Below are 23,029 nucleotides of genomic sequence, written 5' to 3'. Positions count from 1 at the left end.
AATTGTATGGGCCATAATCTTTGACCCTTTTTTCACTCTGAGCAGACTGCAATATTGGTATTTCTTGTAAGCATGTGAGTTTTACTGTGGCTTGATCTGACCCTGTTATTATGAAGTTATATTCCCAGCTCAGGGAGTTTGACCCTGTTAAAAAACCAAAACAGAACTAAATGTAAACAAAAATACAGCATACCTCCCCCCCTCCCCCTTAACAGCTTAACCAACGCTAGTGTCAGCCTAAGCTGGTACTAGCAAAATCGGGGGGACAAAAAGCATAGGGTCACCCTGATTTAACTATTATTAGCATTAGGCTTTGCCAGCCTGGGCTTGTGGCACTAAAGCTGGGAAACACATATTGTGTGGTCTGCCTGACATAGTGCCAAATTAGCCTTAAGCTGGTTAGCACAGTGGATTACCTAGGGAGGTCGGGTCCGCAAAATAAAAATGTGGACCATCCACCCCCCACAACATAGCTGCCATGGCATGCTGGCACTTGCCCATCACTTTATGCTTCAAATAGTAGATTTGTTCAACATATGTTTGACAATTTTTGTAAGTTAAGATGCTTGTGCTCAGGTTTATGGTTGAATTAAGATGTATATCTAAACAAGCCTGCTCAAAAGACTGTGTGCTTCAAAGTACTTTGTAGAAGCCAGTCCACAAAGGGGCACAGTCTAAAATCAGACCCTATCTGCAAACTGGATGTCAGCCCCTCCCAAACTCACTGCATGAAAGAAAGACTTTTTAACTGGAATGGAGATATATATTTTTTTTAAAACTCCCCCATCGACCTGTGCAAACTTCTGCTCCTCCAAAAACAATTTCATCATGCTCTTTAGATCTATGCACTTTGTTAGAAATTTATGTTCGCCTGGGCAAATTGAGATGCACTGCACTTCCAAAGAGGGTTTTTGCATGGCAGTTGGTGGTTGTCTGCTCTGTGTATGAGGCCATCTGTGAACAATTTGCCAAACATTGGGGAAATAAGCTGCCTAAATTCAGCCTCGAAGGTTACAAACTCATAACAGAATTGCAGTGTAAAGAGGGCACCTACCACTTCCAAGTGGGCTAAACCAATATTCAGAAGAATGAATCAAATCCATCAGGAGCCATTGGCATCACCAAGACCGCTTGTGAGACACAAGGCACTCCATTGACATATTCTGGTTAAAATGCTACTGTTACTCCAAGATGAATTGAGATCAGTAATTTGAATTAATGTTTTTAATTATTAACTATCCACATATAAATTCTATTGGTTTAGGGAATATTTTCCTTTATTTGACAGTAAATTTATTTGTCTTCCAGGTGCTTCTTGTGGACAGTAATGGAATCCTGCATCACAGAGGTAACTCATGAATAAATCTATATTCATAGTGGAACACTTACCTTTATAGGAGTATTTCAGTTGAGTGATGTATTTGAAATTGACAGAGCTAGATCCAATCTGTAAAAAGTAAATGCATTACAATGTTCACGGCGTGGGGCAACCCTGTAGCCAATCAGAATATTAAAATGCTCACAAGGTTAACCTGACCTTTATGCTGGTGTCACACTTGTGTTTTATAAGCAGTTTTTTTCTGCTTGTAAAAGCTCAGAAACATTTTAGGTGAATGTACATTAATGGTTTACGCATTTTTTTTAACCGCAAACACTATTTTTATACTTCCGTATCATTTTACAGTTAGAACGTTGATCTGGATTTCAGCAGCTTTACTTACTGAAAGGTGAAAATGCTACATGTAGCATTCATGATCATTAGGCACTTTGTAAACGTTGTTGTGTCAGCAATGAACAAGTCCCATAGACTTTCATTATATGAATTTTACAGTAGAAAGCAACTACTTTTTGTTGACCTATAAAACTTTGCTGCTAAAGTGCAGATGTGGCACGCGTCCAGGGCCGGATTAACCCGAGGTCTAACTGGGCTACAGCCCAGGGGCCTCGGGCATCCGTGGGGCCCTTTCTTTAAAGTTTTTTTTATTTTTTTATGTTGAGCTGTAGCGAGCCGCCGGCCGCGCTACTGTACCGCGCTCGGCGACTCCGAGTCCTGAATGATGGTGACGTCACGTCACTCACCTCCATTGACAGGCTGCAGGCAATGGTCCGTCCGCGACGTGCACCTATCTCCTTACTAAGGAGATCTCGTGAGAGTGAGATCACTCTCACGAGATCTCCTCAGGAAGGGGATAGGTGCATGCCGCGGAACGGACACTACAGGCAGCAGGGACAGGGTGTGAGCTGACAGAAGAGAATACCAGCGTTGAAGACCGAGGTAAGCTCGCTCTTGGGGGCTGGCTGGCTCAGACAACTGTAAATTGTATTTTTGGGTAACAAGATGAGGTACAGGGCTCAAAAGTATGTGCCTAAAGCTGGAATTTATTCTATTATGTGTACATAAATGCAAATAAACATGTTCTGGCCAGAACAAAGACATATAAACAATAAAATGTGCACAATGCAGAGCACGGTATGAGATAATTGCACTGGGCAATACAGTAAACAGTATACTGAATAAGCAAAGAAATGTCCAAATGTAAAAAGGGCAAACTGATCAGGGGTATGAAAAATGACTAAACAGTCTATGAAAAAATGATATAAAATAGATAAAAGAAAAAAATGGAAAAGAAAAAATAAAAAACAAAAAAAGAGTCCAAACACACATGAGTTGGGGCCAAAACCCATAAAATGAAACGTAAGTAGCTGTTCAATGCACGATACTACCGAAAGTTTGCCCTTTTTACATTTGGACATTTCTTTGCTTATTCAGTATATCCAGCTTTAGGCACATACTTTTGTGCCCTGAACCTCATCTTGTTACCCATCTTTATTTGGGAGGGTGGGGATTTCCCTCCGTATACCACGGGTTCTATTTTGTGGCTGCATCCTCACATATAAGGAAGTGCGGCCCTTCCCACTACCATTTTCTTATTGTATTTTTGGTGCAGAGAATTACAAGGGGGGGGCTGGCTGACTCATACTGTACATTGTATTTTTGGTGCAGAGAATTACAAGGGGGGGGGGGGGCTGGCTGGCACGCATATTGTGCTTTTGGGGGAGATAATTCAGGGCGGGGTTTGGGGGCTGGCTGGCAAAGTGTGTACTTTTGAGGGAGATATTTGCAGGGGGGGGTTGGGGGCTGGCTGGCACAGTGTGCACTTTTGGGGGAGGTATTTGCAGGGCAGGGTTTGGGGGCTGGCTGGCAAAGTGTGCATTTTGAGAATACTGATTTAGTATATTAAAAGGAACACAGCTCAAACTACTTATGCCCAATCCGATATTACTAGGGAGCCACCAATAATATCGGATTAGGCATAAGTCGCTTGAAAAATGGGGGCCTCACAGTACCCCTAGCCCAGGGGCCTACAGTGTCTTAATCCGGCCCTGCACCCGTCATCCATTTGGAACATCATAAAGTTTAAAGGGTTAGACCAACATGCAGCCAATCAAGCCAGTAATACATTCACAGGGTTAGACCAACCTGTAGCCAATCAGTGCTTTATAACATTCACTGAGGTTGTCAGAACTTTAAGATGTGATTTGAGTAATTATGGTATGTCCCCGCCTACCCTACAAACAGGTATGGGCCATAGTGCAAAAAATGCCTCCTCTCTTGCGAGTCTGGAAGGTCTCACCCTAACTAAGGAGTGTTCCGTACACTCTGGGAAACTAGGCAATTATGATTTAAATATATGTAAATATATTTATCCCACTACTAGCAGTGCCGTTTTAAATATATAGTAGATGGGTTGGTGATGAATTTTCATTTAAAATGACCTGCCAAGTATTTCAACTCCTGTCTGCCACACTCTATTGTGCAGCTATGGTTGCAGGATCACTTCTGACTTCGCAGATACTCTGTAACTTCACTCAGGTCAGTACATTCTAACAGTTAAGAAAGCTCTGTGAAGAAGATCAAACAGCTCCCTCCCACTTCAACTCTAATCTCTCAGCCAGGCAACACATAAACACTCATCACCCGCTCAGCATTCACTTGGACAGTGATAACACCCTGACTTGGTTCACATTTATGCAACCTGTACCTGCACTTGGGAGAACTTTGATAATTATGTGAAAAGGTACACTGCAATTGAAAGTAAACAAAATGCTCTCACAGATCTGTGTTCTGCTGTCACAAACAGCACTTACCTGAGCCTGCATGAAGTGTATGTGCTTGCCTCAAAATAATTAATATCACCAAAATGCTATTTTACACTCACAATCTTTATCCAAGAGTTATTTTTAAAGCTAGTACTTTGTGGGAGCTCTTAGGTTCTCCCTAAACATCTATCCCACTATAATCAAACTTTAAATTAACTATTGTTATTGATAATCATATGAAGAACACATACATATACCTATAAGAACACAAAAACAGAACATTATTTAATGAAGTTTAGTATGAGAAGATAGTCACAATGCCTAAGGTATAAAAAAAATGAGATCTCAAAATGATATACACTTTTTGTCAGGAATTTTTCTACATGCAATATCTTTGCTCTATCACATCACAGAAATGTAATTTTGCATTTAATAAGCAGGTCATCCCTTTCCACATAATTGCATATTAAATATGACATCATTTGGCCCATATTCAGATAGATTTGATTACCATAGTTTCCTTATAAGCTCAGCATTTTACTTTGACATAGGTGATGTGCCTCCTTACATTGATCCTAAATATGTATAAAGTCCTTTGAATGTATGCAAAGTTCATTTTGATGTCTATTAGTACTTATCAAAGCATAGTCTACATCACAGCTAGCAGCCATTTAGTGACTTCAAATAGGCCTCAGGTCTTCTTACACCTGGGAGAGCTGGCCCATACACCTAGATGACAGGTGTTTTCTGGACTGGACTTTAGACTGGACTCTTTAAAATGTAAATAATCTCCAGATCAGGTGATAAATTAGGGTGGGGTACGTTTTTGCGATGCACAAAAATCCAACAATAGTTATAGTGACAAAAAAATTTTCGATTACTATAAGCTTGTCAAGGAGGCAATACGGACTTACCGTGAGACCCACACACAACATGTCCGACATGTCTGATATAAATTGAGACTAGACAAAATGCCTCCAGTGGGATTCTCGTTACTTAAAATGGACACAGATTGCCTATTTTAAGGGGGCAATGCCAGGACCCGGCGCCTGTATAATCTGGAACACCTAATCCTAACCCCAACCCTAACCTTAATTGTAACCCTAACCGTAACCCTAAGCCTAACTGTTAGATTAGATTATAGAATTGTCTGGTCCTGGCATTGCCGCCTTAAAACCAACATTCTGAATGGGGCCATTTTAAGTGACAAGAATCCCACTGGCAGCGTATTCTCCAGTCACAATTTTTAACAGGCGTGTCGGACCTGTTGTGTTTTTTTGTCGCTAAACCTATTGACGGAATTATGTGATCTGCCTGCAGCTTTCTGCATTTGCATGCTGCTTTGTATTGGCAGCTCTTTCCTCAAGGAATTTTGGACTTGTTACATTAAATGTATTTTCTGGCAGTACCTCTATTCACCAGAGGTGCTGCTATTGTGCCTTTTTCTTCTCACCTTCTCATTACTATGGGTTAACCTGTTGCACCAACTATCTCCTGCACCTTGTGGTTCTCTATTACCTGTGCTGGTGATTGTTGTTTTGTTGCTTATCCTTATGGTTGTATTCTCCTGTTTCTCCTGTGCTCTGGGACTTTCACATGCTGCTGCTGACATCACTACACCGGATTTATCTCCACTCAGCCTTTCTATCTGCATCCTCTGTATTCCTTTGCTACCAGTATTCAGTTTTACTTAGGACTCCCTGTACAGCATCAGCATTATTTGGTTTGTACTATTTCCTGTATTTTCTGATTTAAACCTGCTCAATAAACACCTTTTGCTTTGATTACATCCTGGGCTCCATAGCTGCAATTTCCATTGAAGCATGACAGTATGAACAGACAAAAAAAAAGCAGCTTTGGAGCCGTGTGAAAGATTCTGCTTCAGATTTTTATTCCTGGGACTCTTACTGCAATTGTTTTCTCACGCAATATTTTTGCCTTACAAATTATTGAACTGTCTCTGCTACAAACTCTACAAACAGACATAATTTTGTTGTGTTCTCAGCTGGCTAAATTTTCTGCTTTACTTATGGACCCACTCAGGAGACTGTCAGATTTTGTTTCTCCCAATTCTAATGCTGTTGATTTAATACGGTTCAGCCTACATTTATAGCAATTTAAACTTGTGCAGTTTTTGGCAGTTTCGTACATCAGAGTAAACACATCATAGAGTTAACCTTAATAAAAACAGTACAGCCTCAATAATTCCACTGATACATTTGTTTTGTTATTTTTGATTGAATATATCCATGTGTAGCTCTCATTATGGGTTTGTATTATCAGTAATATATATTAACTACTGATGCTTTTCTCAGGCTTGTAAGTAATCTATTTTGGCACTGTGACAAAAGGAAGTGGTTTTCCCACAGGCCTCTAAGAGAGGAATTAGATACATCAGTGCACCAGTGCACATATGTGTGACAATATAATAGTATAGAGTGTGATTTAACTATATTTTGAAGTGTATTTGAAGCATATTTTTCCACAGCTAACAGCAAGCTGACAGGGTGTGTCCTCAGTGAGAATAATCAAGCACAACACCTGTAGAGAACTCTTTTTTTTTTTTTCCTAAAGGTACAACGGGAGTGTCACCTATCTATTAAACTAGGGCTGTAGGAGGAGTATAAAGTATTTAAACCTGTCTTTTTTTTTTCATTGTTCAGTGTAACCAATGCTGAATAAGTTGCCTAGTGTCTAGGGAGCTGGTCTCTGTTAATTTAGCATTAGAGTCACAAAAAACTGTGTGGATCTTTGTGTTATGTGTTACTTTGCCATCTTGACAATAAAAGCAAAGTACAAAACAAGAAGTTGTTCGTGCGTATCACCAGAAGAGTGCCCGTGTCAAAGCACTCTTTGGACTACTCACATTCCAACATCAGTATCAGTAATTTGTTTTTGTAGTACCCACCAAAATTATACCTTGTTTTTCAGAAGACTTTGATTTTTCAGATAATACCATCAATTTGCTTATACATCCTGGCAATGAAAATCTACCAAAAATTGTCAAAAAAGTGTTGGTTTTTTTTTTAATCCACCTACGTGCACAGAGGCATTGTATGAACCTACCTCCAGCAAGTTCATATCTAAGGTTGCACAAAGTCAGCGTGCAAGGATGTCCTGGCAACGTGGAAGGATGGTTCGAATGTGGGTGATTATGTCACTGCCCACACATGGTCACAGGGAACGATGGGGGTAGCATGCATCTTGGGCTTTATAAGCCCAAGTCCCAACCTTACTCCCTCCCTCTGTGACCATTGCACTAAAGTACATGTACCTGCCTCCAGAATGTCTTTAGCACGCTTCTCTGTGCACTCTGCATAATTTATCCAGGTTTATTTATTTAACTATATACCGTTTAACCTTACAATAACTATTATTTACTGTTTAAACCTACAATAGGTAACAGTCTCAATAACCCTAAATGAACCATGTGTATTCCTGCCATACTGTTGTCTGCACTCTGCAATATACCGTATATACTCGTGTATAAGCCAAGTTTTTCAGCACATTTTTGTATGCTGAAAAAGGCCCCCTCGGCTTATACACGGGTGAACTTACCTGGTGTCCGGTCCCTCATCTGTTAAATTCTGCAGTGGAACGCATGTGTGCTCCACTGACAGGAAGTTTTGCATTTGGAACGCAAACTTCCTGTTGGTGGAAAGCACATGCGTTCCACTGCGGGGTAAGTAAAAGGCTGAATCTCTCTCTCTCTTTCTCTCTCTTTCTCTCTCTTTCTCTCTCTTTCTCTCTCTTTCTCTCTCTTTCTCTCTCTTTCTCTCTCTTTCTCTCTCTCTCTTTCTTTCTCGGAGTGTCTTACCGTAAAGCGATCTTCATTTTCAGCAGCAATGAGTATGGTAACCTGATAAACACAAAGGTGCTGCAGAACTTGAAATGGGGAAAGACAGGGAGGAGATAAAGTTACAGGATCTGGAGCCTGAAATCTCTCTAGCACTTTACAACAACAAAAAACGGTGCATTCTTTCACAGCAACCTCATTGACGAGAACATAGTTGATTTCTTCATCCCCTTTCTGCCACTGGAGCGCCGGCATGTAAAGATGTGTATTAAGGAAGAGCTAAGACAATATGGGCTCCAGGAGGATGAACATAAAATAGAGGCTGTGGCAAATATGATGCAGTACGTCCCAAAGGAGTGCAAAATATTTTCTGATAGTGGCTGCAAACGTGTGAGAGTCACCCTGGAACTCAAGTCCTGACAACTGACAACCCCACCAAGCTGCAAGTAATAGATTTGCAAATTTCACAACTTATACAGTTAATAATTTATTTGTATTTTATGTGTATACATATTCTTATTTTCCACAACAATGTACATAGGGGGTGAAAGCATACATCAAAATGACAAAATAGCATTAAACTGAAAAACACACATGATATAAAAATGTGTACAATAATAATGCATATACAGATGTAAATAAAAAAACATAATAATGAATGAATCTAAAAAATGTACCAGTAGCTGCTGCATTTCCCACCCTAGGCTTATACTCGAGTCAATAAGTTTTCCCAGTTTTTTGTGGTAAAATTAGGTACCTCGACTTATATTCGGGTCGACTTATACTCGAGTATATACGGTATATGTAACTGTAACTATGCCTGTAATATGATTCTCCATGCTCTCTCCATCTCTATCTTTACTCTCAATCCCTCCTCCTTCTAGCCGTCTCACTCCATCCATATCTCTGTGCTACCTCCATCGATCCATGATATCTTCATTTTTGCTATATCTCTCTCTCTTAACACACCTGCACCTCTCGCTCTCTCATTCTCTCCACTCACTGTCACTTACATCATGCTTGATCTCTTAATACATACATACACTCTTGATACTGTTGCTCTCTCTCTCTCCCTCCTCTCCCTCTTCACACATATGCACTCTCGCTTAAACCAAGCTCACTTTGTAACAGATTGGGGTGACACATTACTGAGATTTTATATTGTAAACTCACTTCTGAGAGTGGCTTATTGATATTGTATAATATTTAACCTGCAGAACTATACCGTATTATATGTACTGTTTGCAAGGATTTTATGTACAATATATATGATCTCTAACCTTTCTGTGTGAAGTAAAATATTTTGTACTATGTATTTGTTTGTTTGTTTATGATAACTGAGAGAAAGGATGATTGAATATTTTGTCTATACTTCTAATACATTATAGTTAAGTTGGTGATAGATTTGTTTTCATATAGCGATTAAAAACATAATGGTGGGGTTACTTGACAAATTTGTTGGGCTGTATAATATTTGAGTGATATAGGCCTGGTCAAACAAAGAAGTTGCGTGAGTAGCTCTCACTGGCTTTTAGTTGGGACACATTAGCGTAATAGCTGGGAATCCCTGTCTATGGTTGTCATGGAACAAGACAAATTTTTAGGAAGGTTGTAGTAAGAGAATCTGAGATATTACTGGTTCTCTAGTTATTCTATGTGATGAAAATAGCAGTAAAAGCCTGCAAATTTTATTACACCCAAATAATTAATGGGATAAGTTATCAAATGGTCAGTAGTGTATTTGTCTCACTATTATACCCTTAATGCATATTAGCACAGCTTTTAACATGTTTTCTCTATATATTCTTCTTGAGACTAGTAGACATAAATGATTAATGACCTGGGCCTATATCTACATTGTACAGATATATAAATAGATTTTCTCAGTTATGAAGTGCATTGCTTTGATGTATTCTGTTCCATATAGTAATAACATAAAGACTTGGAATGGTCACATTGTCATCTATATGCCTAGCATCTGAACTGCCATAGAACCTTCTCTGACTTATTGATCTTATCTGTAGCTGGATTCTAGGCCTCTCTAAAATGTACAAAAGCCAACTATGTGACAAGACACAGACAATTATGATGACACCAAGCTTCTCTAAGTATAAACATTGCACATGCCTTTGAAGTATATTCAGCATATTTAACCCTTGGGTTGCTGGTGCACCAGACTGTCACAGGATAGAAGCAACTCCTATCTGGGGGAGGGAACATTTATATATTGACTTGTTATAATCATGACAATCCCATATTCAACAGGAGTGTATTGCATTTGTCCCTGGAAATAGTATCTGGCTGTTTGAAAGTGTGTAGGCATTATGTAATTGCTTCTATTCCCAAGCTCTTTTCAGGCCGTCATTTGCTGGCCATAACCTGAGGAATGTATTTCCTGGCTGCACATCACATGAACTAGTCAGTACCAGGGACACTTTCATTTCACATTATGTTACGTAAAGTATTAATGCAAATTTCCAAACTTTACATGTATACATCAACACATTCCCTTACTTGACATGCATTTTCTATATATTTCTCTGCAGGTTTCGGAGTTGCATGTCACCTTGGCATTCTCACTGGTATACCCACTATTGGTGTCGCAAAGAACTTGCTCCAAGTGGATGGCCTAGAATATAATGACGCACATAAAGAAAAAGTAATTGTGAAGTAGATTCCTCTACATATTGGTCAAAATAAGGTGCTATTGGGTACTGGTTAAATGGGTGGCTTGTGGTGACAATTATTGTACAGTGTGTCACCCATATGCTTGCACATCATAGGGACATCTCTGGATGGAAGGATATTTTTAAATTAATATAGTATTAATAACTTTCAGTCATCTAAAATGTGGTTCTCTCTATGCTGCTATTATACAGCAATCTCATTATTTACAATAAAACATTTAAACACGTTCATTAGTACCACAACTTGTGACACAACTTGTACTGTTACAGAATGGATTTCTAAAAGTAAGGTTTTGGGTTAAACAGTTTATGTTACCACATTGGTTAGGAAGCACTGTGCAGACCATCGATATGGGCACACTGGCTCATGGTTCTTCTATCTGACATGCTTCTACTATTGTTTTATACAGCAAGAAAGATGAAAAACATTAATCGGGATGTTCTTAACGTCTACTGAACATAAAATACATGTTTACAGTTGCTCGTGATTGCAAACACTTGCTCTAGCATGCATACGAGACTGTCATCACTACTGATCAGGACTAGCCCTGTAGCTGGAGCAAGAGATACGGCAGAAAGACAAGTAACTTTAAGACGCTTAGAGCTTGATTTGGACGTGGCTGCTTGCATGAGTTTGGCACGCCCCTACTGTATAATGACTACTGTAAAACTCCCCTCCCCCACCCCGTTCACTCCCCGAAATCGTAGACTGAAGAAAGTTTTCTTTCTGTTCGAATACAGAATGACCAGGGCTGCTTTCTCGTACGTATCTCCCAGTTCTGAGCATGTGCAGAGCCATACGATATGCTCAATATCGGCAGATACGTGCCTTGATGAATTAGGCCCTTAATGTTTTAAGTGTCAGTCAGAACATTGTATTTCATCCCAGCCAACTCTTCTTTGCCTATATGTGGGCAAGATTGAAGTGGGAGGAGCTAGATTAACACATAGACAATCTTGGCATCTAAACAGCAAGAACAGTAGGTTAAGGATCCTGGTTTGGGAAGATTCTCTTATGAAGTGCACCTCACCTATACATGGAACTTGTTATGATCTGTACTATTCCATTATGATGTTTCTTCAACTAATACAGTACTGTATTTCATTATATAAAAGGTGAGTGTTTTTCCTGGCACTTACTATAGCATTTCTTCCAGGCAAAGCAGCTACAGAATGGAGGAGACTTCTTTTATCTCAGGGGCAGCTCGGACAATATTCTGGGAGCTGTAAGTGCTTAAGATCAATAATTTTGCTTTTACATAACTAAAGCGAGCCATTCATCAATTTTTCATCATCAGGATGGTCTGGATTTTAATCAGACATGACGGTAATTCTGGCTAATGATGGCATTGGTGTATATGTTTGGTATTCCTTACAGTCCTCCTGTAATCCAATCATCGAATGACAGCATCTGTGCAATTTGGCCCACCATGTGTGTGGCTAAAATAGATACAGGTACAGTCATTTGGTAATCAGGTCTGATGACTGGATCACAGGGGGATCCATCCAGCACAATCAGATCTGTCTGTGTGTCCGACATACCATCATAACAACAGCCATTCTCTCCCTCCCAATTATCTTCCCCTAGGCTTTGAAGAGCAGTAGCAAAAGCTACAAACCCATCTATATCTCGGTTGGCTACAAAATAAGCTTGGAGACAGCCGTGCACTTGGTCCATACCTGCTGCAAATACAGAGTGCCTGAGCCAATTAGACAGGTAAGACATCAAATCATCCTTATGGGGTTTTCATAAATATATAATTGGAAAATAATATGTGTAGTATAATTTAATGAGTAAAGCAGCGATAGTATCCACAGTGGAGACTGTATTCTCTGAAATAAGGACATGTGCATTAAAAAACATATAAAGTGATTTCCTAAACAGGCATTGCCAAATTGCAGGTCGTTGTCATGTAGTTTCACATCCACAGCAAAACGCGCAATAAAAAGAGTTAATGCAAAACTAAGTAGCTATGTGTATAAAAATACGTGTTGGCCTACCTCCTCCTGTTGGCCTACCTCCTCTGTATAGCCGCTTAGGAGGCAAGGGTCTTCAGGTACAGCTCCGCCGCAAGACTCAAGTGCACCCCTTTCTCCCTGAGTTTGACCGAAACTTCCTTCAGGGACCTGGATCTTCAGCTCCCTCCAATAGGGGGGAGTCTCTGACAACATGGGGAGTGGGCTAACCCAAACCCCTCAAGAAGCATAAGACAAAACACAAGAGTGCTATGTGCCAATGAGTTAGAAAATAAAGTGCCTAAAGGCTCCAGCCTCCTGTACACTCTGGGTATACATTTTTTTTGCCTAACCATAGGCCAGGGCAAAGAAATAAAAAGTGTTGCTGTGATAAAAAGGTGTATAGTTTTCGTGCCTTGCTCTGTGCTCAAATGTAGGACTGCATTTCTCCATCTGTTTTCAGGCAGATTTTGTGGCTAAACAATATCTCAGACTCCTTGCAACCAGCCTTTTGGCCAGAGGGTCCCTTGTTACACTTCATCTTAGCCAAAAAGTAGAGAAGCACTCTGCACTTGTGCAGTCAAACAATGATCGCATGTTGTAAGATTGAGATCTTTCATCATATTTTTTGCTAAGTTGTAAACTGATAATAGTGACCCACACATTATAAATTGCAAAAAAAAGTGCTATATTGTAACAAATTGCACAACATGTAAGTTACAATGGGCAATACATTGTGTACATATCATTAAGAAATACATGCATATTATAAATGTACTACAGGTGAAATTAGCCTGCCAATAAACATAGGTCACGTTGCAGATAGATATAATGGATGACACTTTAACGTTTTGGCTAAATGGTGCCAAAACTTTGTCAGCTGTCACTTACGCCTTTCATCAGTTTCGTATGGTCACATGATGGCAGCAAAGTGCAAAATTAAACACGTTGTGTCGAACACTAGAAAACAGTAACACAAACTTACAAAATTGAAATGTGGTTGTAATAAATAAAAATAATTCAGCCAGGCGGAATATTCTTGGTTTTTGTTCGCACGGGATTCATCATATAGTCTGTCTCATGGCTGAGCATTGACAGAATCAGACACATAAAGCATAGAATCTGAATGCAGTGAAAATTACACAGTAACTAGACACAGTAACTAGAAAGAAACACTTGGGGATCGAGGCAGTACCAATAATTAATCTTTAGTTTTTTATTTCTCTTCTGGTTTCTGCAACTTTCTGGATATGGAGTAAATCTGAGATTACTTAATTATGACCGTTAACTACACACACACACAATGATTTTATTTTTTTATTTTTTTTAAATAATGGGCAATAGTATGATTATACTCGGCTGATAATATGTTTCTAGTCAAGCTTTTGGATTATATTGTTTTATTTTATTTTTTTAATCAAATATTTTTATTTAAGTGTTTAAGGAATACAAGTAAAGCATAACAAAAGTAGCTTAGCACACAGTTCCAGTTCTTTCAAATATTTAAGTGTGCAAGAAGATGCATATAAAGCGTTAAACATTAAACATGTAAGCAACGTAAGTTTAAGTGACTGTCCAATGGAACGCTCAGCCTCAATAGATAGAGCCTCTCCTCCCGCTCCTCCCCCTCAAAGCACTGTGACCCCTGAGCTTGCCGTCCAGCCATCCAGCAGGTGCACGCAGACAGAAGAGTAGGTGTATAAAGGTAAGTGGGGGGGGGGGTGGTGCATTCAAGGTGGATCAAAATCTGCCGCCAGTGATCTCATAGCATATCTAGACTTTGCCCATCGAGACCAAACTTTATAGCACTTAGGCATAGTGTTTCCGGATTGGTAGGTGAACCGTTCATGTCCTGTATCGTTTTGTTTTAGTTAGATCAAACCATAATTGCATTAGTTAAAAAAAATGGATGTTATTAGCAAGCAATACAGAACAGACTAGTTTTCTGGCAAAGATACTGGAAGAAAGCAAGCAGGCAGACATAACAACAAAGATGTACCATTGAGCCGTACAAACAGGTAGTAAAGTGGAGCCTCCGAATCCCTTTTCTTAATATTTTCTTGACACCTCTGTCAGGTATTAGACAATGGTATTAAATAGAGATTGGGGTTTGTATCATATTATTCATTAAGTTAACGTCTGATTTAAGTTGGTTGATAAAGGGACATAAATAATATTAATTAAACAACTTGTAAAAGTCACAATCTTACACCACAGGATAAAACTGCCTTACAAAAAAGTTTATTAAATTATTGTGATTGAACCAATGAATTGCCCATGACTCCCGTGTACTTTTTGTATAAATGTATAGAAAATGCTCAAGGATGCTCCATAGCGGCATATATTTATTTTGTCCTGTTTCTTACCATTTGAACAGTTTTACATTCCTTCCTCCATTGCATTTGACTGTCATCAGAACTTTATATACAGCTATTCCAATTGCATCTGTGTTACATCTATACATTTGTATCCATTTTACTTGCATCTCCTGTTGCTATGTGCACATATAACAGATGGACTATTGTAATAATTGTGTTGTGTAATTTGTTATAATATAATACCATTTTTTTGCATTTCAGTATGTGTGGGTGTGTCATTTTTACTTTATGAAGATTTATCTGAGTTTTTTTCTGTAAAACCTAATGAACCCTCTTAAATATTATGTTTTGTGTGTGTTCGTAATATTCCTTCTTGTTTTCAACTTCTGCTAAGGCTGGGTACACACTACAGTGTTTTCAGCTGATTATCAGGCCAGTCAGACGATAAACGACTGGCCAGAGATTACAGTAGTGTGTACTCTGGAACGATGAGTGATGGTCGTTCAAAAGCACATAAAATCATTGATCGAGATTTTCAAACTGACTAGAAAATCTCATTCAACGATGGAAAAATGTCATTCCAATTCTGCAGTGTGTATGCACTTTGCAAAATTGGAACGACAGATGAGGAGTGCAGACACACATACCTTGGAAAGCAGGATGAGAGCATGGGGGCGGATCCCTGCTGAGCGACGGTCTGACAGCCAACCAATGGTTATGACAGATGAAGAGCACAGATCTGAAGGTATTCATGTACAGTGTGTACACATGAATTGGCATGCTGATCAGGATTTTTTTTCCTGTCATTTGGAAATTCCTAATCGTTCATTTTTCCTATAGTGTAAACCTAGCCTTAAACTGAACTAAAAATCTTGTTCAATGATGGAACTGTATTGTTCCAATTCTGCAGTGCGTATGCACTCACGATCAGGATCTACATAGGGTTTACAGAGTCATGATCTTTTCAGCCAATGGCTATGACAGATGAAGAGCACAGATCTGAAGGTAAATTTTATAAAACGTGTATAGTGTGTACACCTGAATCGGCATGCTGATCGGGACTTTTTTTTCCCCAGTCGTTAATAAAATCGTTATTGATAACACATTAGTCGATAATTTGTGTAGTGTGTATCTAGAATCATCTTGAGTAGAAGCATCCCAGTCAGATGTCGTTTTTGACCAATATGTAGCCAACTGAGGACAAATTTGTCTAAAATGACATCATTGCCTGTCAGAATCACTGTGCAGTTTTTTACTTACACACACTGTCATGCGCAAGCTGATTTCTAGGCATGTAAAATTGCAAATGTGTGTTTGTAAATTAATTCCTAGTAACAGGGGCAGGGTGGGCTGGGGGACAGGGGGGCATCTGCCCCCCGGGCCAGTCCCATAGTGGGCTACATTGGGCTGGGTCACTGGGCCATCTGCATTTTTCTCTCCCTTGAAATAGGCTGCTGAATCAAATCGTGCCCCGCAGGGCCAAAATTTGCTAGCCCTCCCCTTTCTAGTAATAGCTTGATATGGCTCAGGGGTTAAAACTTTTAAACTGAAACTAGTTTTGTATTCGGTTTTGGATCTGGATTACCGTTTGGTTTTGGTTTTGCAAAACCGCCCTTGCGTGTTTTGTTTTTGGTTTTGGTTTGGTTTGGTTTGGTTTTGCTATTTGTTAAAAAAATTACATTTTATTGGTGCTAAAATAACATAATTTAGGTATTATTTTGTAGCTACATTATTATTAACCTCAGTAACACTAATTTCCAGTATTTTTTTTTTCAATTTTGACCACCTCCTATGTCACAATATGATTTTCATACACTTGAAAAGAAAAATTGCTGCAGTTCTTGCCAGTGATAACAAAAAGGCCATTGTCATGCCTGGGCATAAGACCAAAAATCCACCTCTTAAGTGTGGAATTATTTTTACACAAATCCTGGCAAGAGTTGTCTATCCATTTGTAGCGTTTTTAAAGCCACACTCAGTAGAGGTAGGGATCCTCGTCCATGTTTTTCAGCGAGTTCTTGGAAAACTGTTGGGAAAATCAGAAACTTAGGTTAAAAAAAATAACAACAAGCATTCCAGCATAATCTACCTCCCTTCTCTCATCTACATCCCAGCACCTGCAATCTTCCCCCCCAACACCTTCATAATCAGTATCCCCTGAACCAACAATTGGCAGTTAAACAATCCTTTGCAAGAGAAAGCAAGAATGAAACCTGTCACCCAGTCGCAAAGCGGATCACAGACTCCCTGGGTACTATGCTAGTGTTAGATCTGCGTCCAATGTCCACTATTAATACAGTTGGTTTAAGACATTTAATTGAGGTGTTCTGTCCCTGTTAGCAAATGTCATCACTATACCATTTTACTAGAAAAGCTGATTCTCTCCTGTACCGGAAAGTTCATAAAAATTTAATTATTGGGCGACAAAATGGCATTCTACCCACTGTACACTTAACCACAGATATGTGTACAAGCGGAACTGGGCAAACTAAAGATTATATGACTCTGAAAGCCCACTGGGTTGGTCATTCGCCTTCCCCAGCATGGACAGCAGCAGCATGTACCCAGGTACATCACATTTTTGAGAAGTAGGCTACTCTGTGTATCAGTGGCTTCAGTAAGAGACATACAGCTGACAAACTGTTCCAAAAACTAAGGGATGTCATTGAAAGATGGCTAATCCTGCTTGGACTCTCCTGAGGATATGTAATTTCTGATTACGCCACTAATAGCTGCAAGAAGACTAGCATTTGAGGGGAATATACTTTAGTCCAGCGAAGTAGTTACCTGTGAAGAAAGTGCAGACACGGTTAGCTTGAGTCAAGTGATTGCCTTAATAATACATTTTGAAAAGGTGCTACAGAAAATTATAGTGTGAAATAAAACAAAGTAAATGTGCTAACTATATTTTAATTGTCTATTAAATACTTAATTTTCTTTGCAAGGATCACAGACTTATCAACATCTTGTTGGGACGTTTTCTCCTTCAGTTTCTCTGGCAACTGCTTGTTGTAAAAAAATTGCTTTCCTAAGACACCCAGTGGTGATGCAGATGAGTCCGCACAACATTTTTATATTTGCTCTGCTGTAAAAGAATAGCCCAAAAATCGTGACAGGTCTGCCCTAAAATCAACTAGTCATTCCCTTTGGAAGGCCATTATCGGCAATTGCATCATACTACAAGACTTCTATGATGGTGGGATAAATTAGTATTGTTTGAGGAAGATTATCACTAAACCCTGCCACCTCTCCTGTTTCGCAGTGAGCTATGGTACAATAAAATGTAACTGCAGATTTAGACCAAGACTGTCAGCCCTATTATTTCTATTTCAGCAATTACAATTAGCAATGGAGCAATTGAGCTCTTCTCTTTGGGTGTTACCTATATAACGCAGCACAATTTGCCTGCAAAATCGACAGACAAGGCTGCTTGTCTTCCTCTTCATCAATGACTCCTAGCAATTGAGCACTCGTCTTTGGGTGTATATTACACCCAAACATTATTAGTGAAAATGAGTAAAAATACAGTTTAATCCCTGATCCACCATCCTTTGCATGTTAATAGTAGGATTGGTTGGAGTTATGGTCAAGGTCGCACATTTTTTTGATAAATCCTTCAAACCAGCCCAGATGTCAAACTGTTGTGGTCTGCCACCTGCGTCATCCCTGCTTGTGTTTGGAAAGTGCATATTGGTGCCAGAACCTCACGTGCCAGTACTGCTGCCTCTGGTGCAGGACTTACACAATCAACCGCATCATCATCAGCGCCCTCGTCGGATACCCAAATCTCCCCCACATCCTCTTCTAAAGACAAAGTGTCATCATCACTTGGTGTATCACCGGCTACACTCGGGCTGTTAAGGCACACATCAGCAGAACTGCTGAAAGGTCCCTTCTTTATGGGTACACTAACAGAATGCTCACGATTAGACATCCCACTCTTGGATGGACTCTCCACAGGAATTGGTGTCATTTGTGAATCAGAGCAATTATTATCCTCTAATGCCTTACTGTTATCTTGCAGCTCGGCTTTGACGCGTAACAGTAGTTGTGCACCAATTGTAGGCTCGGTAACTTTTTTGGATCTGCCACTAATAGCCAAAGGTGAAGGCCTCATTCTCTCTTTGCCACTGCGTGTGTAGAATGGCATGTTGGCTATTTTTTTTTTATCGGCACTTAACTTTTGCTCAGTAACACTCCTTTTTTCGCTTCAACACAGTAAAAAAAATAATTTGGTTTGTTTTTTGGACTGATTTCGAAACACTGTGTAGTTTGACATCGCCTTGCCCAGATGACGTACTGGGAACACTAACATCAGGACTGGTGACAGAAACTGGTTGCTCATTCTGATTATATGTGGACTGCGTTGAATCCATTCTGAGCCCAAAGCACTTGTAGTGTTAAATATTATTTGGTAAGATACTGCTGACAGATAGTAATTTTGACAGCCAGAAATATTTATGCACAATTATGTCGGACACCCCAAAAGCACTGGGGAGTGCTAAAAATTATTTGGTAGATACTGCTGACAGATAGTAATTTTGACAGCCAGAAATATTTAGGCAAAATAAGGGGGGACACCCAAAAAGCACTTTGAGTGCCAAATATTGAAAAAAATAAAAAAACTCCTTTATCCTCCTCTCTTCTCTAGCGATTTTTGTTAGCACAATTGGAATCAGAATATTGTATTCTCTGTCCCTGCTCTAATCAGCCTGTGACTACACCCTGCTCTCTCCCTCTATGGCGATTGATTGCTGTGGAGGCGTGTATTTATAATCTTCAAGTATCGCGAGAACCGAGATCCGACGACGTCACGATGACGTTGGGCCTCGATTTGGATTCCGAACGGGCGGGTACTCGGCTCGGTACTCGGATACCCAAAGTTCGGGTGGGTTCGGTTCTCGTGGAACCGAGCCCGCCCATCTCTACTTAGGACAGTGATATGCACCAAACTCAGACATCTCGACTGCTGAGCCTGGCAGCTGTGTTATATGTTAATGGACTAGGGACACAGGAAAATTTCATACCATATTTTCTCCAATATCATACTTGCCGGAGGCATGTGTGGTATGCAGATGAAGGGAATCTTATGACCTATTATGTGGAGGTAAAATCATGTTTGTAAGCCATTCTGGTGAAAAGTTAGGATAGGGCAACTAAAACCTGACTTAGAATGTGTTTCTTCAACAGAGTCATGAAGCCCTAATTAGCATTTTCACAGCTTTTAAGTTCTGACATCACAGGAAGGGGGGCTGTGGGCCCTCCAGTAGTTTTAAAACTGTAGTGTAACTCTAACAAATTGTTCACTATTGGGTAGTCATGATATTGCAGGGTGTCCCATTTTCTGCTTCTCCCAGCAGCAGAAACTGATCATACGTGAGTTATATCTATTCCATGGTTAACCTTTTTATTTAACAAGAAACCATTGCATTATATTTGTATGTCATTTGATTAATTGTTTTCTCTTAAGCATTGTAGATGTATTTTCCATATTAAATTACACTTAATAAGTTCAAGTCTCTGTGTTCTTATGAATTCATGCGACAGTTTGAACGATGAGAACGATGTGGCTCATGTTAATTAATAATATTCCCACCCAACAATAGAAACTTACTTCCTGACATTTTTATTTCTGTTGACAACATGACTATAAATCCCCTCCCGCAAGCTCGCTGCCTAGATGTAATCCTTGACTCGCAACTATCCTTTGTTCCCCACAATAACTCAATATTTACATCATGTTGCATACATCTAAAGAACATTTCCAGAATACGTACATATGTCACACAAGACACTTTAAAAACTTTAATTCAGGCACTCATCATCTCCTGCATCGACTATTGTAATTCCCTCCTGGTCTTCCCAAATTCAGACTCAAGCTCCTACAATCTATTTTACACGCAGCGGCTAGATTGATTTTCCTTGCATAGCGTTTTACATCTGCTGAGTCACTCTGTCAGTCTCTACATTGGTTGCTTGTTTTTCAACAAATCCAATATAAAATTCTTCTACTAACATACAAGTCCATTATCAAAATGACACCGAAATACATCTCCTCACTTGTCTCAAAGTATCTCCCAACTGGACAAATCCATTCTGCACAAGATCTGCGTCTCTCTTCCACTCTCATTACTTCCTCCTATTCTCGGTTACAGGACTTTTTCAGGCTGCACCCACTTTATGGAATTCACTAACTCGCACCACAAGACTTTCTTCTAGTTGTCAAACCTTTAAGCATTCTCTGAAAACCCATCTCTTCAGACAAGCTTATAATATTCCTCTACCACTCTCTTGATCTCTCTAGGTTACCCTATTACCACCCTCTACACAGCTAAGACAAGACAACAACCCTCTGACAAACATAGTTGTGTGACTGATACAGCCCACTAAATACTTTGTAACCTTTGCATTCTAGCTGGACAAATATTTAATATGATGTATCAAACCATTGTCCCATAGATTGTAAGCTTGCGAGCAGAGTTTTCTTACCTCTACGTATGTATGTATTACCCAGTATTGTTTTATTACTGTTTGTTCCCAATTGTAAAGAGCTACGGAATCTGCTGGCGCTATATAAATAAATGTTGATGATGATGATAACTCTGATTAAAGTAACTTGTGATAGATTCGTTTAAAGGGAGAAACTAAAGCTTCCTGAATAAGAGTGTCCACTGTTTACGAAAAACCTTGGTGGTGGCATAATTGGTAAGGCAAAACTAGTGTGTGGCATAGATAGGGAAGGTTTTAATCATTTTAGACAGACTAGGTGGTTGTTTTTGATTTATACTTTGTCCCACACATGTCACGCAGGCTCAGGTGAGTGCTGGTCACCATACACGCTAAGCAATATAAATATGATATTGGGATAAGTTGTCTGCAATGGTTGGGGATTGGAGTTTCTTAAGAAAAGGTTTGTTTTATTCCATAATTTGGAACATCATGCATAAGATATATTAAAATATATTTAGAAAGTCCACCCATCTCTCTCTAAATTACCTCCTTTGTTAGAAGAGCCCCTTTTTTTCTGGTATTTGTGAATAACCCTGGTATTTAAGATTTTGAGCATAAATGGATATTAAATTACTTAATTAGGATTGGTACCCGCACACAGGGCCGCCGAGAGGGGGGGGAGCGGGTACATTTTACCCGGGCCCGGGCCGGGCCCTCGCTGCAAACTTTTTAATTTTTATTTATTTTATTAATTTTTTTCCCATCTTCCGTATTTTAATTTTAATTTTTTATTTTTTTCCGCGGTGGGTGGGGGCGGGGGGGGTCGGTCCTGCAAGATCGTTGGTGGGGGGAGCTGTAACATAAGAAACAAACAAACAAAAAAAATTAATACTCGGCGCAGCGTCCCTCCTCTCTTCTCTGCTCTATTCACACTGACCGTCGGGCGTGACGTCATCAAGTCACGCCCGTCAGTCAGTGAAGAGCACCGCAGCCGGACAAGACCAAGGCAGAAGACAGAAGAGAAGACAGAAGAGAAGAGAAGAAAAGAAAGAAGCTGACAAAAGGTAAGGAAAGAAACGGAGAGGCAAGGGGAGGAAAACAGAAGGGGACAGTACTATAAAGAAGAGGGAGTAAAAAAACGGTCTGAGTCTGAGATTAAAAAATAAAAGGGGGAGAGGGGCTGAGAGTAAAAAAAAAAAAGGGGGAGAGAGTCTGAGATTAAAACAAAAAGGGGGAGAGAGTCTGAGATTAAAAAAAAAAAGGGGGAGAGAGTCTGAGATTAAAAAAAAAAAGGGGGAGAGAGGTTGAGATTAAAAAAAAAAGGGGGAGAGAAGCACTGATTAAAAAAAAAAGGGGGAGAGAAGCACTGATTAAAAAAAAAGGGGGAGAGAAGCACTGATTAAAAAAAAAAGGGGGAAGGCACAGAGTAAAAAAGAAGGGGGGGAAGCAGCATGGAGGGTGCAGTGTGAGCATAAGGGGGCACAGTGTAGTGATGAAGGTGCACAGTAATGTGTGTGTGATGGCACAGGAGGCTTGTTGCAATGTAGTGTGTGTGAGTTAGGTGGTGGCTAATTAATTGGTGCTATTTTGTTTGTAGGGTGATGGTGAGGCAATTTAATAGTCTGGACTATTAATTTAAGATGGGGTGGTTTGGGGGCTATTGAATATGGGGTGAGTTTAGGGAGAATGAGGTCTATTTATTAAATGTGACTATGAGTTAT

At 39.7% G+C, this 23,029-nt stretch overlaps 1 protein-coding gene across 3 annotated transcripts in view; it reads left to right on the top strand.

Annotated features, from left to right (window-relative positions):
• ENDOV (endonuclease V) overlaps positions 1-23,029 on the top strand; it is an 88,564-nt gene that overhangs the window by 17,993 nt on the left and 47,542 nt on the right. For all 3 annotated transcript variants that reach the window (XM_075216918.1, XM_075216917.1, XM_075216919.1), the window contains exons 4-7: positions 1,309-1,348; positions 10,444-10,556; positions 11,742-11,810; positions 12,173-12,301. In XM_075216918.1, coding sequence (XP_075073019.1) covers positions 1,309-1,348; positions 10,444-10,556; positions 11,742-11,810; positions 12,173-12,301 — 351 coding nt within the window. The remainder of the gene's footprint in view (positions 1-1,308; positions 1,349-10,443; positions 10,557-11,741; positions 11,811-12,172; positions 12,302-23,029) is intronic.

This window comes from Mixophyes fleayi, chromosome 6, assembly GCF_038048845.1.
Source record: "Mixophyes fleayi isolate aMixFle1 chromosome 6, aMixFle1.hap1, whole genome shotgun sequence".
NCBI classification, from domain to species: Eukaryota; Metazoa; Chordata; class Amphibia; order Anura; family Limnodynastidae; genus Mixophyes; species Mixophyes fleayi.
Note: the sequence above shows the minus strand (reverse complement) of the source record. Positions and strands in the feature narration are given on the sequence as shown.